Source organism: Panthera pardus, unplaced genomic scaffold (assembly GCF_024362965.1).
Source record: "Panthera pardus isolate Hobbes unplaced genomic scaffold, ASM2436296v1 HiC_scaffold_21, whole genome shotgun sequence".
Taxonomy (NCBI): Eukaryota; Metazoa; Chordata; class Mammalia; order Carnivora; family Felidae; genus Panthera; species Panthera pardus.
This window is the reverse complement of record NW_026526777.1, coordinates 21,023,504-21,037,792: the sequence shown is the minus strand read 5'-3', so window position 1 is coordinate 21,037,792 and position 14,289 is coordinate 21,023,504. Positions and strand designations below refer to the sequence as shown.

Here is a 14,289-nt window from a genome sequence, read left to right as displayed (position 1 = left end):
GGGCTTTCCTAGTACAAATGCACAGTGCATCCCCGTCTGTAAGAGACTCATTGCCAGCACTGATCAAACATTGTGGTAAAACAAACCAACCCTCTCCCAAAGCCCCATTTCCTATGAAATTTTGAGTGATCGCTTTAAGCCATCTCATTGAAACTCATATATTGCCTCTCTGTGCTCACATGACAGATAATACACAATTTCTTCTATTTTTCCCTCATGAAATTGCTGTAGTTAGAAATGCTCCTGAGGTTAAAATATATGAAAATATGAAATATTATCAAAATAAATAGCCTCTAGATCCAAAATGTATGAACTCTGAGAAACTGGAACATTAAGTAATATTTATTTGTGGAGGTATGTGGCTTCCAATCTTAAATCTATTTCTGTTTGTTCCACACTAGAGAACATTGGAAAATACCACCTGAAAAAAGCCTGTGCTTTTAGCAGCCATGAAAAAGTCAAAACGTTTGTTTTTTGTTACCATAATCTGGCTTCTCCCTCAATTAGAGACGAAAAGTTACAGAGAACATGCTGAGTAAGAGGTCTTTACTTTTTGCCAAGGGAAAAACTCTGCAGGTATTTTCAGACATTTGAGCCAATGGGCCTTTTAAAATCTTGTATTTATTTCCTTGTGCATTGGTAGATACTTCTTGTTTCACCAAAATTTGCTTACAAGACCTTTTAATGCTCCTTCATTTAGTCAATAGTGATTTACTCAACTTCCACTGCGTGCCAGGCAAGGTGCCAAGTGTTGGGATTCAGCAACGAGCAGAAAAAGACACAGCCCTCAAGTTGTGCTATCCACAGTCTGGGGGAGAAGTCAGAGAATTATCAAATAATCATACAAATTAATGAGAACTTTATTAAGACTCTAAATTAGAGAACCTGGTGCTAGGAGAATGCCTAAAAAGGGATCTGACCTCGGTAAGGAGGTCAGGGAGGGTACCCCTGGGGAAGCGACAATTGCACTGACCTATGAATGATGAATAAGAACTAAAATTGCATTCCACACGGAGGGACTATTACGTGCAAAGGTCCTGTGGGACCAGAGGCAGGCATCTGCAAGGGAATAGAAGTAAGCCAGTGTGTCCAGCAGAGAGAGCTGGGGAAACATGGCAAAGACAAAGTTGGAGTGGAAGAAGGGGTCAAACCATGCAAGGGGTTTGGCCATATTAGGGATAATACCTTTAATTCTAATTGTTTGGAAGACCTGTCAAGGGTTTACAAGCAAGAAGACACAAGATCAGGCTTATGTTTTGAAAAAAATTCCCAGAGTTTAAAAGCAGGGGACATGTGGGGGTATGGGTAAGAATGAGGGGAGTTGAGACCATCACAGTCGTGCAGGCATCAGGTGTTGGCATCTTTGATCAGGGTGGCCACGGAAAGCAGGCTAGAACTATATTTGAGGTAAAATAAATAGGACTTGGTGACAAGTTGAATATATGGCATGACTGCTGAGTTTCTCTGTTGGCCAAAACCTTTCCAAATAAAGGCTTGTGCAGATATGACATATTTGCTTAAGAAATGTCTCTTTCAATGACCCTTCACATTCATTTATTCAACAACTATTTACAGAGTACCTATTATGTGTTATCCTGGCTGCTGGTGATGAAGGAGTGGACGAGGTGGTCTTTCATGGAGCTAATGTCTGCTGGTACCAGAAACTTTGGCTAAAATGAAAATCAGTGCAAACACCATGAAAACCATATTTAAACTATGGGTGGGGGTGGGGGGCATGTCAATTTTTCTTTTGGCAAATCAGAATGCTTTTTTAGGTACTTTACAATTTCTAAAGCCCCTTACTACCTCACAGGCAGTGGGAAAGACAGGAAGGTATAAATTGAGGAACCAGGGAAGATGAGGACTCCCAAGGTCATGAAGCTATGAGAAATTATTACTTCAGCTCAGGTTTTGCAAATCTAAGATGAGGGCTCTCACACCTTCCCAGAATTAAGGCTGTGATCAAGTAGGTTGGAAGAGAAGCCTACAGAAGTGTATTACTTTTTTAAATAACCATTTGATTAAGTTTAAGAAACAAAAGTGTGCTTGCCTTCATCGTTGACAAAGTAACCTAACCAGATTCTTTACTGGCCAGATGAAGGCAGGTGAATCAGGAAGGTCTTGATTTTGTATCAATCATGGAAGTGAGCAATTGCAGGCATGCATCTTGGAAGTTCATGCCAGTACCCTGTGGGGGGGCACTCAGAACCAAGGGAAATAAAAAAGGCAGGCCTATATTCACCTTCTTTGGATTCTTTTTTTCACTTGAGAAGCTGAGTTATGTGAATAATTCTGGTGTTTTGTGTCCATTACATTATTTCACTTTTGATACTTAGCTGGCCTTTACTAGATACCCATGAAGGGCTTTAAGGTCATGCCTTTTGTTAGCAAGAAGCTTTATTTTTTTTTACAAGATTATATTAGAAAGTTTGATCCCAGGGTGGTTCTGAGGAGGTGGTCTGACTTTTCTTGGTCCACATACTGCTTATTAGGTTTAAAAAAAGAGATAATTGCAGGGAAGACATATTCCTATCACTTCTCATTTCTGAGCACTGTCAATTCTCATTGAACAGGCACATCACCTATGATCTCTCTCTCTTTACTGGAAAGAAGTGTCCCTTGTATCTGCCATTTTTCCAATTTAACCAACCCCCAAACTACAAAAACAAAAAACAAAACTGTTACATCTGAGCCAAATATTCAATGACATTAATTATCAAAATTAATTTATTAAAAGTATTCAAAGACCACATCAAAGTTTAGCTGCCTTCAGGACAATTTTTGGCACTCAAAATGGACAATGTAGTTTTCTACACAGCAACACTCATTCTATTACACACACCATTTAACAATTCAAACATAGACCATTTCAGTTTTAGTGTTATATGAGATAACAGTACTGATGATCTGTAGTCATAAGAACTTCAACACCCTTGCACACAGTAAACATTTTAATATTACTTACTCGTAAATAACTAAAACTAAAACCACTATGTGGTAACATGGACTGATTTAGGGAAAGATATACAGCCAGCTAGCTAAGGCCACATAATCCCAGATCTATTGATTTTAAACGCTCTTGGACCAGCAGTATCGTATCATACCTTTTATGAGAACTTTTAGTCTCACATGCCTCTTTCCAGTGTGAGACACACCACATTTAGACCACTTTCTCCCTGTGTTCCTGACATGGCTATGGAAGCCGTCAGAATACAAGCTTCTCCTAGACAGTTACCAGCTTCCTGATTCACTATCTAACTCTGAATCAATAGTTCTGAGTGATGTTTCCTGAACACCCAGGCTAAATTCAAGGTCAGTCTTTTTGGCAGGTCACAGCCTGTCCCCTTAGGAAAAAAATGAAACGTCCTCCACTTTTGTGCTCCCTTTTTCAGCTCATGTAGCATGGGACTCTGTGGTGATCTGTGGCTTTTTACACAAGTCCTGGTAGAATTCCGACTCCAAGAAACGAGGATAAGAGTTGTTCTCCATCAAGCTGTAGACCCTTTTCTGGGCAGTTGTAAAGCAGCCACTTGTAGCCTCTTGTATATTTTGGGCAATCAGAGTTTTGGTTTGAAAGTCTATGTTTATCTGAAATTAAAAAAAAAAAAGTGGTTTAATCCATATTCAGAGTTATAGATTGATACCGATTTAATATTTGAAAACAAAAAGGAAAAGCTATAATGTGTGATTAGCCTCACTAGCCAACTAGCCAAGTCATTGAAGAAATTAAATTCACCTAACTGAAAACAAGAATTAAGTGAAAAACATTTTTACTCCCCCCACCCCTTAATTAAATTTTATGTCTTCTGTTTCGGTGCTAAGAATGTTCAAAATACTCTGAAATGAAGAACTTTTTTCCCCTTTACCTCTTTTGGAGCTTCTTTTTCTATGAAATCAGTATATATTTTTCTTGCTTTTGAGGACAGCTTTTGGGGTGACTTGGTTTTTTTGAAGTCTTCACAGGCCAGCCAGAATTCAATATTTTCTTCACAAAATTCAGATTTTAAAAAAGCCCTGAATGCAGCAAGACCATCTGGGGGGGGGGGGGGGGTGGGCAGAGAAGAAAGCACACAGAATGTGAATTGAGTGACCAATTAATCTCTTCTATTTTGTTTCCCAGAACTACCATTCCCCCCTGCCCCGCCCATATTTTATTATTTCTGGATGATAGCAATTTTCTAGATTTCATTCCAGCCTCTAATCCTCAGAATTTAGATCTTTAAAAGCTAAATTTCTAGCAGGCAAAATGCTTAAGTTGGCACACTGCTACAGAAATATAAATAACTTTGCTGTTAATGTAAATATTTATAGGGGAGCCATAAATTCTCTGGGAACTAAACCTCCTGGTAACATTGCATGCAGTGGAAACGCTGATTCAACCTTAAGGAAGAGCCACTGCCAGTACAATCTAGGCTGATTTATGTAAAGTGAATAAACCACACTTGCCCATGGTTCAATAGAAATAAAGGAGAAGGATAGGCCTTAGAGTACTAGTGATTGTAACGTTGAATTCCCCTTGGGCAATCTGCTCTTCTGTCATGTGAGCACCTTTCTAGGCTCTTGTGATACTTGAAGTAGATCAAATTCAACAGGTTAACTTACATTTACTGGCTAGCAGCTCATCAAATGCTTCCGACCACAGTTGTGCTTCCTCAGGGGAAGGCCTGCAAAAGAAGGTTTGCATCAGCTTGTGCACTTCACACCTCCCCTGTCCAGTTCAGCAGCTCGCTATTCACATTGGCAAGTATAAGACTTTCAACTTACTTGATGAAGGTTTGCTGTTTGCTTTTCTTGCCATTTTTGGGCTTCCCAGGAGAGGATGAATTTTGCAAGAAGTAGCTCAAACGGGTCTTCCAATCTTTTAATCTTAAAAAAACAAACAAACAAACAAACCTAACATTTGAAATTGCTCCTGCAGCTGAAGGCATTTTTACCAAATAAAGTCACTCAGTAGCGACCAACTAAATATAAGACAAAATAAGACCTCTTCAAGTCGGTCTTACTCATTTAACATTTAAACCTAGCACCTATGCACTGAACACAATTACTTTCATTCATGCATTTGAACATAAATACTACTTTTATAACTGAGGATAAAACTACCTAAAATTACTAGGGTATTTAAATGAATTTAGTTTGCATACTTCAAATGGCAGACGCTATTTCTGGCCCAAAAAGGCAGTAGTTTTTCTGCAGCCTTAATTACAATTCTGAGACATTTCACACTTGATGAAACTGCCTGGAGCCAGCGGGTACTGATTTCCCTCCTACCCTTGGAGCAGGAGGCTCTGGACCACACTAGACGCAGTGAAGTGTGTGTGTGTGTGTGTGTGTGTGTGTGTGTGAGAGAGAGACAGAGAGACAAAGAGAGAGAGACTGAGCCCCCTACTCCCACCACAGCACTCATTTTAAGCAGATGATGCATGCTCCACCGACGTTCCTGAATGATATGCCGTTTAATTTTAAAAAACAAAAACGATTTTAAAACGAAAATATTCAGAACCAGCCGAAATATCTCCATCCCACAAGCTGATCAAAACATACAACGCAAGGTACCAATGCTGGGGATGCGCTTCAGCTGCAGGATTGTCTGATGTTATTTTAAATTCAGGGGACAAAAAGCCAGCTCGCAATTTCTTAGGCGCATCTACCATTGTCTCCGTTTCAAGAATATTTTTTTCAGTTGCTAAACTACCCGAGAGTCCTTCGCTCACGTCACAAAATCGGCACATAACACACAGATTTAACCTTACTTAGCAAATTGACCTTTCCCATACATATATATGGAAAAAAAAATATTTTTTCCTGCAGAGGCAAAGGTTTCATAGTTTCCTATGTCAAAACCGAGCCCGAATGTGTCGCGTTTGCAGCAGACCCGCAGAGCTAGGTCCGCAGCGGGTGGTGGGAGAGAGAAGAAAGCCGTACTCACAGGGTCCGCTTCATTTTCCCCCTCTTCTCCTCGCTCTTGGGGCTGTTGCCTGCGCTCTTGTCCATGGATCCGCAGTCGTGCTGGACAGCCAGGAACATGGCACTTTGCATTCTCCTCCTCCTGCCGGGGACGCCGCTGAGTGCGGCCGGGCGCGCGCCGCCGCGGTTATAGGAGGTGAGGCGAGGGGGCGGGGCCTCACGCCTCCGGTCCCGCCTTCAGCGGGCACCGATTGGCCGGTTGCAGACGGGCAGGGGGCGGGGGCAGCCCCGGCCTGTGGCAGGCCGGGTGGCCCGCGAAGGGTCTCGAACTGAGGCCTGCTGACGTCTACGGCCCTGGCTTCGTGCGCACTCGGGCCAGACGCGGCGGCTTGCGGGGTTTGGTGTGGGATCAAAGACCTTTCGCAGCGACCTTCGTCTTGCGGTGGCGGCCCCCGGCGACGGCAGGGAGCCAAAGTTGGCTGCGGGCCCGGCGGGGGCGCTCGCCGTCTTCTCCCCTCCCCGCCGCCAGCCTGCTCCTGGCCGCGTTCGGGAGCGAGGATTCCCTGGCTGGCAGGGAAAGTTGCTTGTTGCGAACCAGAGTGCAATTGCCTTATTTCGAATTAAGGTTGTTTTCGCCTCATTTCTTGGTTTGTAAACTGAGGCCGTGGGAGACCCTCACCTATTCCTGTCTGCGACTCTGTTTAGTTTGGGGGGAGGAAACGTTGGAGGAACAGTGACGGTTCGAGGGGCAGGTGGTGTGACCTCCTCTGCAGCTTGCCGGGGCGTCTTGAACACTTTTGGCAATGAACAACAAAACAGGGAAGGAACAGGAGAAAGTGACTTTCTGAGACGACAGTTTTTTTTTTTTTTTTTTTTTTTTTTTTTACTGGGTGTGCACTTTTGATCACCAGAAGATAACGTGATTGGGATCGTATCTGTCCATGGGGTTGCGAGCTATTTCTCCGGAGTCCTTGGCTGCTTCTCCCAGAGCAGAAATCACAGATCGCTTTATGATGCGATAGAGGGAAACACCAAGACCTCGCAGCTGTAATGCGCCAGAATCGTTGTACTTTCAGAGTGCAAGGATGCAGGATTTCCTCATGAGTCATTCCTGATTGCTTAGAATTTACCAGAACACTTAATAACTTGCAAGGTGCGGGGGGGGTGGGGGGGGTGGGGGTTGGGGGGGGTAGAGAGGAGGAGGAGACGTTAGTAGTTTAATAACTTTAATTTGTTAATTCTTCAAAAATCACCTCTACCGTAGCTGGCTTTAAATGTTTTGATTGGGAAGGACAAATAGATAACCTCAACAAAATTATTTGACTTCAGGTAACATTAGCACTGTGCAATGGAATATTCAAATGGTTCCCCAATTAAGCATCTAAGTAGATAATAAGATTAACAGCAATGCATTGATTAGGCTATAGATATTCTCGATACTTTGCGTTAGCACTGCTAAAAGAAAATTGGAACTAGTTTAAACTTCTGAATGTGAGTTGCCAGAAGTTGGAACAACAAGTTTGGCTTGTAGGGTAAAATCTGCAATGATTACCAAAGAGAACAGCTAGGTACTTGATTATGGAAAGGAAAATCATTTAGATTTTAGTAACAAATACTTTAAAGCAGGTTTGTGAAATGTAAGAACGTTATGTTTTTCATGCATGCACTCTTTATCTCTAAAAGAACTTTCCATCTATTTCCATCTATTTTCACTTTCTGATGATTCAATGCTTATTTATTAAATACGTGTAATAAATAGGCATTGGCTTTTTCTTGCCACTCTGAACCTTAATACATCATTCACTTAGAACCTTGGATGGTAGAATTCATTCATAGTGGAATGGCCAGGAGTTCTGACAAAGAGGCAGCAAGGAGACAGAGCTGGACTTGTGTCTGGAGACCTAATTAGAGTCTCAGCTTAACCAATAAATGCTAAGTAACTGTTGGGACTGTCTCATCACACCTCCTTGAGCCCCAGTTTCTCATTTGTGTTAAGAGTAATGTATCTTTCTTGCCAATCTCTTTAGATGTTACCTGACTCTTGTGATGGGCCTTTGTAAATTCTAAAGTACACAAGTTTGGTATTATTAATTTGCATCTGTGTGAAAAAGGAAATATCTAGAAGCATAGCCATTCAAGGTAGAAAAATCATTGAAGGATTAACTCAGAGTTAATTAGGTTATAAATGTGTAATTACTATTAAAGTATCAAAATAATGTCCCAGAGATTTGTAACGTCTGGAGCTCATGACAGATACTTAATAATTTCTCTCTGGATAATAAATAAGGAAAGTAAACAGTTTTCCATTTAAACTTTTCCAGAGATCTCCAAGCCAGGGAAATTAAATCATCTCAATATATTCACAAAAGTGCATATATATGTACCCATGTAAGCAATTGGTCTAAATGTAGACTATTCTAGATGTTTCTGGTATTTATTCACTTTTTTCATAAACCATTTCAGATTGACAACTGATGCTAAGTAGCAGCAAATTATTTTTTTCCTGAGAATTATGAGGTCAATTGATAAATCTGAATGCATATTGATTTATCATTTCTGTATGTCTAGGTAATTTTAAGAGTTAAGGCAATACCTACTGCAGGCTGAGAAACTCTTCAGTCAAAAAGCTGCCATGTTAATGTCTTTTATAAAGGCAGCAGACATTGTAGCCAAACAAAAGCTACAATGTTTGATGACTTCCCTTTGTTGTTTTTTGTTGTTGTTGCAAGTGGCATTTAGGTAAAAGGGATTGCTCAATATTAAGATGACACATATTTTCCATTCTGTGGTGGAGAGAGAAACAATGCAATAGGTTGTAAAGACTGCACAGCAAAACCACCGTTTGTTTTGCTTGAGAATATACATTTTCAATGTTGAATCTACCATGCCCTCTACTGGAGAGGTTCTCTGAACACATTCGTGGTAGAGGTTCTCAGTGTGGTTTTAGAACTTTTTGTATTAAAAAAAAAAATTACAGAAGAAGGCAAACAAAAAAACACAAGTTTCTAGCGATATCAAAAGTAGAATTTGGAAAGCAAGAGTCTTCCCGGCTACAATTCTGCCCCCTCCCCACTGTAAGGGTTAAATCGTAGTGTAGAGCTAATGCTTAGCTTGAAAAATAACAGCTTTGTGTTGACACTGAAGGTTAAGAGATAACAGCCTTGCTTTGCTCTGGTAAACTGTGCCTCATACCCTTGTAAATTAGGCTTCACCAATTAAGGCAACAAAAGTTCAAAGAAAAGAGCATCAGAGGCAGGGTCAAGGAGATCCACTGGCTGCAACTTAGAGGCAGAAAGTCTAAACACCTCATTAGGCAACTGTTTCTAACTCATCTGGAACCTGTTTCTTTGTTCTGTTCCCAGGTGATGATAAAACGATGTGATCGGTTATAAAAACTCTGTCCCCCGGCTGTTCGGGGCCGCACTCTTATCAAGAGTGTTGGTCCCGATCGGTCGGCCTTGCCTCTCATTGTAATAAACTTTGTTGTGACTGTCACTGGTGCCCGTAGCATTCTGTTTCAGGAGTCGTGTGGATGCAACACCACCACTGTATGCTATTAATAATAAGAATTGTTAATTATTATTAGCTAAACATTTATACATAAAAACTTTCATACTTAGGCTTTAGAAATTTAAGAAATAAGAGAAATGCTTTAAAAAACCACAGAAGAATAGTTCTGTGTATTACTCCAAGTTTGTTTTTTTTCAGTCAACAAGATACCTTAATTATTAAATTTGTAAAAGGTGTAAACCTGTTGCTTACCTCACAAAATCGTAAATCGGTGGTAAGTTTAAAAGAAAGGGAAAAAACACTAATAAGTTAAATGCTATGTGGCAAAGGGTGTGATGAGTAATTGGAAAAAATGAAAAGTCTTAGCACTGTAATTGTTGCCAGTTTTTGAGGAAGTGTGATACCTGCCTCCCCCCACCCCCCACTCTCCTTTCCTTACTTTTCTTTCTTTCAGAAGAGCAGGGTTTCATTTAACTTTAGTTGGTAAAAGTCTTTTAACAGAATGAACACACAACCCGACAAGATTCTGTACTTTTCTTCACCCCTAATATGCTCTGAGATTTAAAAATCATGATTAATGTCTTTCTTAGAATGTAATTTGCATACCCAGAAGCTGGTAAGAGTGAAAGTTAGTGTTTTTGTCATGAGTGAATCAGAGTTGAGCCTAATACTTGAATGTGTCATAGAGGAGTTAGTAGTTTCACCAATCTTTGAGTTGATAATTCCAGATAGTGCCCTTCCATGGCTCTGCCTTCAATTCATCCATGGGATGGAGTATGTCATATTTCAAAAGCAGGTGGGGCCTAATAAGTTTGAAAACCCTTTCTTACTAAAGCAACTAGATTCTCTGTGAAAACCAGCATCAGGAGCATCACGATGTTATTGTTTTGTCCCCCAAAATAAAAATCCTGAAATGTATCGAAATATCTCTAATAGGTTTGTGTAGTTATTAGGCCTATAGGTTAAAGGACCAATTGCATGAAGTCTACATTAGGGGATTATTTCTAGGGGATGCTCCCTTCTGTAATGATGGGCTACATGGAATCTCAAGGGAGAGAGGTGATTATAAATACCTTCTTATAAAATTAAGTTACATAGGTACTATATCATCTATAAAGTGAAGAATTAAAGCTAAAAATTTATTTCCTGGCATTTCTTCTGCTCGGGATTTTAATTTCTGCGCACAGAATTTTGTCAAATCGTTAGAGTGTCGTGTCCCTGTTGACTACTTTTTTGAAATTTGGGGATGTTTGTTTCATAATAGATTTCAAAGGTCTGTACATGATACCAATCACCAAGAGTCTGTCTTTGTGTGTGTGTGTGTGTGTGTGTGTGTGTGACAGAGAGAGAGAGAGAGAGAGAGAGAGAGAGAGAGAGAGAGAGAGAGAGAGAGAGAGAAGGGTGGCGGGGAAGGGCTGCTTTTCATCTAATAAATAACCTCTTTGCATTGGTATTTCCAGTTTACTGACTGTCCGCATGTAGAAGTATTAATCAAGGCTAGATGTTGGATTTCAAAGGTCTTTGATCCATGGACTACTTTGTAAGAAACTAAAACCTTGTGGATTTTCTCTACCAAAACACATTTTTGAAACAAAAATTCTCAAATCTTAACAAAATTATTGGAAGAACAATGCTTTCAGAGATACCAGTAGGCCTTGACACAATTGTTATCTTTTAAATATTGAAGTCTTAAATGCTGAGCTAATGGCACTAGACCTCAAAACATTCTCGGCTTCAAAAGATAAAATAATTTTGCTTTTCTTTGCATAGATTATTTTTAGGAGAGCAGGATGGTTGGAGGGTTTTTCCATAACTGGATGCTTACATTTAGCTGCCAGGACCTGGCACTACTTTGGTTATGATCTCAGGCAAATTGCTTAGCTTTCTTGTGCCTAGGCTTCATATCTTTCAGGTGGAAGTCATTATAGCAACGTTCCTTTCTAAGGAAGTTAAAACAGTGTGGGGAATGCCCTGAGTGAAGTATTGCAAAGGGGCTGGCCTTCAGCAAAAGTTTTCAGCAGGACTAGTTTTTTCTAGGTGACTCATTGCCAACTTGTTGCTGCTTTCGTAGCACCCACTATTTGGTGCTTCTCCTAGGGTATCATGTCTCCCGTTAAGGTAGAAGGGTAGAATGAAAAGCTTCTTTGGAGGATGCACTGTGTTAAGGATGGGGGTGGCCTCATGGGGGGAATGTTGCCTCTGTAGTCTTTTCCCTGGGAGAATTGCATCCTGGATCCTGAAGCATGATTACATGGTACTCCTCCTTTGTGGGGGTGTATTCATTCATTGTGTTCCTTGGTGGTCCCTTTGCACTCTTCCAAATGCCCCCTTGGGAACAGGGATGTAAGGTTACTTTTTGAAATGTCTTAAGCTCTTTCTCAAAAATGTTTTAGAAATGTCCAGCTCTTCACGGGCTAATTGTTTCATCTACTTTGGAAGAATTCTTCACTGCCTTTATAGAGTGAATTCCCTCTGTCTCTCAAATACTTGGTGAAAATTCATTTCTTTTTTTTTTTTTTTTTTCCTCCGTGCAGTTTAGGAGGAAAGAAAGTTGCCTCAGATGCTTTAGTCTGTCCCTTTCTAACTGGTTGTAGTGAAGCTTTCTCATTCAGAGACCAACAGTCTTCCAGTGCATCAGTTGTTGTATCACCTGTGGTTACTTTAGTCTACATTTGGTTTTGTGTTCTTCAAGAGTTTTTAAATAATTTTTAACATAAACCCAGCTAAGGCCAGCAAAAGTCAATTGGCCTGACCCTGCTTCAGCCTGCCGTAACTAGCTCAGCAACATCAGTCAGTTTCTTCAAAACTCCTTTAGAGTCATCTTGGAAGTCTCCATTTTCTGATATATTTGTACATCCCTTTTCAAGGTTCCACCATCTACGTTGTCTTCTTTATGAACAGCAGGCTGATTTCTCATCTTTGGCAGTGATCCGGCTTTCTTATTCATTTAAAATTTGTCCTGTTTGTGGTAGCATTTTGTTTTTCTACCTCCCCACCCCCCGACTAATAAGTTTGCTCACTCTATTCTTTAGCTTTTTGTGAAAGCAGTTTTGTACCTACTTGAAGATGGGAATTTTCATCTAAAGTGTCATTTTGTGTGTGTGTGTGTGTGCTGTCTGAAGTTGTTCTTCACTTTTCTGATGTACTTTGAAGGGTGTTTTGCTTGTAGCTACTTGAAATTGGACGTATTTTGATGCATCTTCCTCACACTATTTCTCGTAATGTCAACTTGTTCTAAATGTTTGGATCTTCCTTTGCCAAGTCCTTTACTAAAAGTCTGTATTTTAAATCTAAACAAAGAATTGGAGATTTCCAGCTCTTTTTTAATGGCCTCTGGTTTTTCTGTTTCTGATAGTTTGTTCTTGAGTCTAGCTCCCATTAAAATTGATTCAGGTCTTAAAATTCTTTTTTGAATTAAGATAAACTTGTCAGAATTTTGATATCTTTCCTCCAGAAGGGCAGAAACATCAGTGGCTAGTTCTCTGTCTTTCCTTGCATAGGGTAGGCTTTTAATTGTTAAAAATCTGACTAGGACTACAAACCTCCTTCTACTCTCCATCTCTCCTACATGGAGAGCAGGGGGATGTGGGAATAGAGAGATTGGTGGGGGTCTGGGTTTGGTTTAAAGTTCTCGGGCAGGGCTGCCCCTGGCTGCCATAGTGTCTCTAGACCCAGTGCAACACAGAGTACCATGGCCATGAGAAGACTCTCCAAGGTCTAGGGTTCTCTGAGCCACTTCAGGTTGGCAAAACTCTGATGGCCACACAAGTTATAGAGAACACCAATGAGCATTCTTCTTGGAACCAGCCCAGTGTCTGATAACTAGGGCAGACCTTAATAAAGGTGAAGGAGCGGGGACAGATACAGCAAATTATTGGCTAATGTTCCTTCTTCTCTTGACTAAAATTTTCATTCTGGGGCCCCAGAGGCCTTATTTACCCATCCAGGCTACAGAAAAGTTTCTTTCTTTTTTTTTAAGATAAACATCTTTTAAAAGTTTATTTATTTATGTTTGAGAGAGAGAGAGAGAGAGAAAGGGAAGGAAAGAGAGAGAGAGCAGGGGAAGGGCAGAGAGAGAAGGAGAGAGAGAATCCCAAGAAGACTCTGCACTGAGAGTGCAGGGCTCGAACTTACAAACCATGAGCTTATAACCTGAGCCCAAGTCAAGAGTTGGATGCCTAACCGACTGAGCCATGCTGGCACCCCAAAAACTTCCTATTCTTAGAGCCTCTCCATGTCTGGCTGGCCTTGAATGCATATGGGAAGGGGTGGGGGGAGATTATGGAGGCCCTACAAAGGTTTCAACTTGCTTCACCAATTTCACCTTTAAAAAATAAGGAAGAAATAAGTGGAATTTAAAAAGTTCTCACATCTCAGGAATGTACAATCCAACTATGAATGAAGAAAACATAACTTTTTTCAAACTGTTCTTACATGTGGTAAAATGTGTGATGATGCAGAAGCCCATCAGGGTGCTTCAGTCCAGGATAATCAGCTCTGGAGGTATTAAAAACTGGATGCAGCTTTCTTCACTGAGGCCCATCCATAGGCCATGAGGCACCCAGACCTTGTCTGGCTCAATTAGAAACTCAATCTTACTGACAGTAAATCTGCAGATTGGATGGGGGTCCACTGGTTCTGTCTGGGCTGGGTGTCCCTGATGACTTGGCTAACACTCAACTTGCGAGTTGATAGAGATGTACTCCTATTGTAGTGAACATCAGGTCAGAGAGGGCCAAAAGAATATTCCCAAAATTACTGCTTTCCACTGACCAGGGGAGGAGAAACTTCACAGTACGTGCTGTCCAGTGGAACCACAGCAGCTTGAGTGTTCAAAATGCTGATTCAGCAGAGCTCAATGCTGTGTTACTT

At 40.8% G+C, this 14,289-nt stretch overlaps 1 protein-coding gene across 1 annotated transcript; it reads right to left on the bottom strand.

The window, feature by feature from the left end:
* Positions 1-2,699: 2,699 nt before the first annotated feature.
* On the bottom strand, positions 2,700-6,090 carry RGS2 (regulator of G protein signaling 2). Its single transcript, XM_019465607.2, has 5 exons — positions 5,930-6,090; positions 4,765-4,866; positions 4,603-4,664; positions 3,867-4,033; positions 2,700-3,588 (listed from the first exon to the last, which is right to left on the bottom strand). The coding sequence occupies exons 1-5, from the start codon at positions 6,037-6,039 to the stop codon at positions 3,394-3,396; spliced, it is 636 nt and encodes a 211-aa protein (XP_019321152.1). The 5' UTR covers positions 6,040-6,090; the 3' UTR covers positions 2,700-3,393.
* Positions 6,091-14,289: the final 8,199 nt, after the last annotated feature.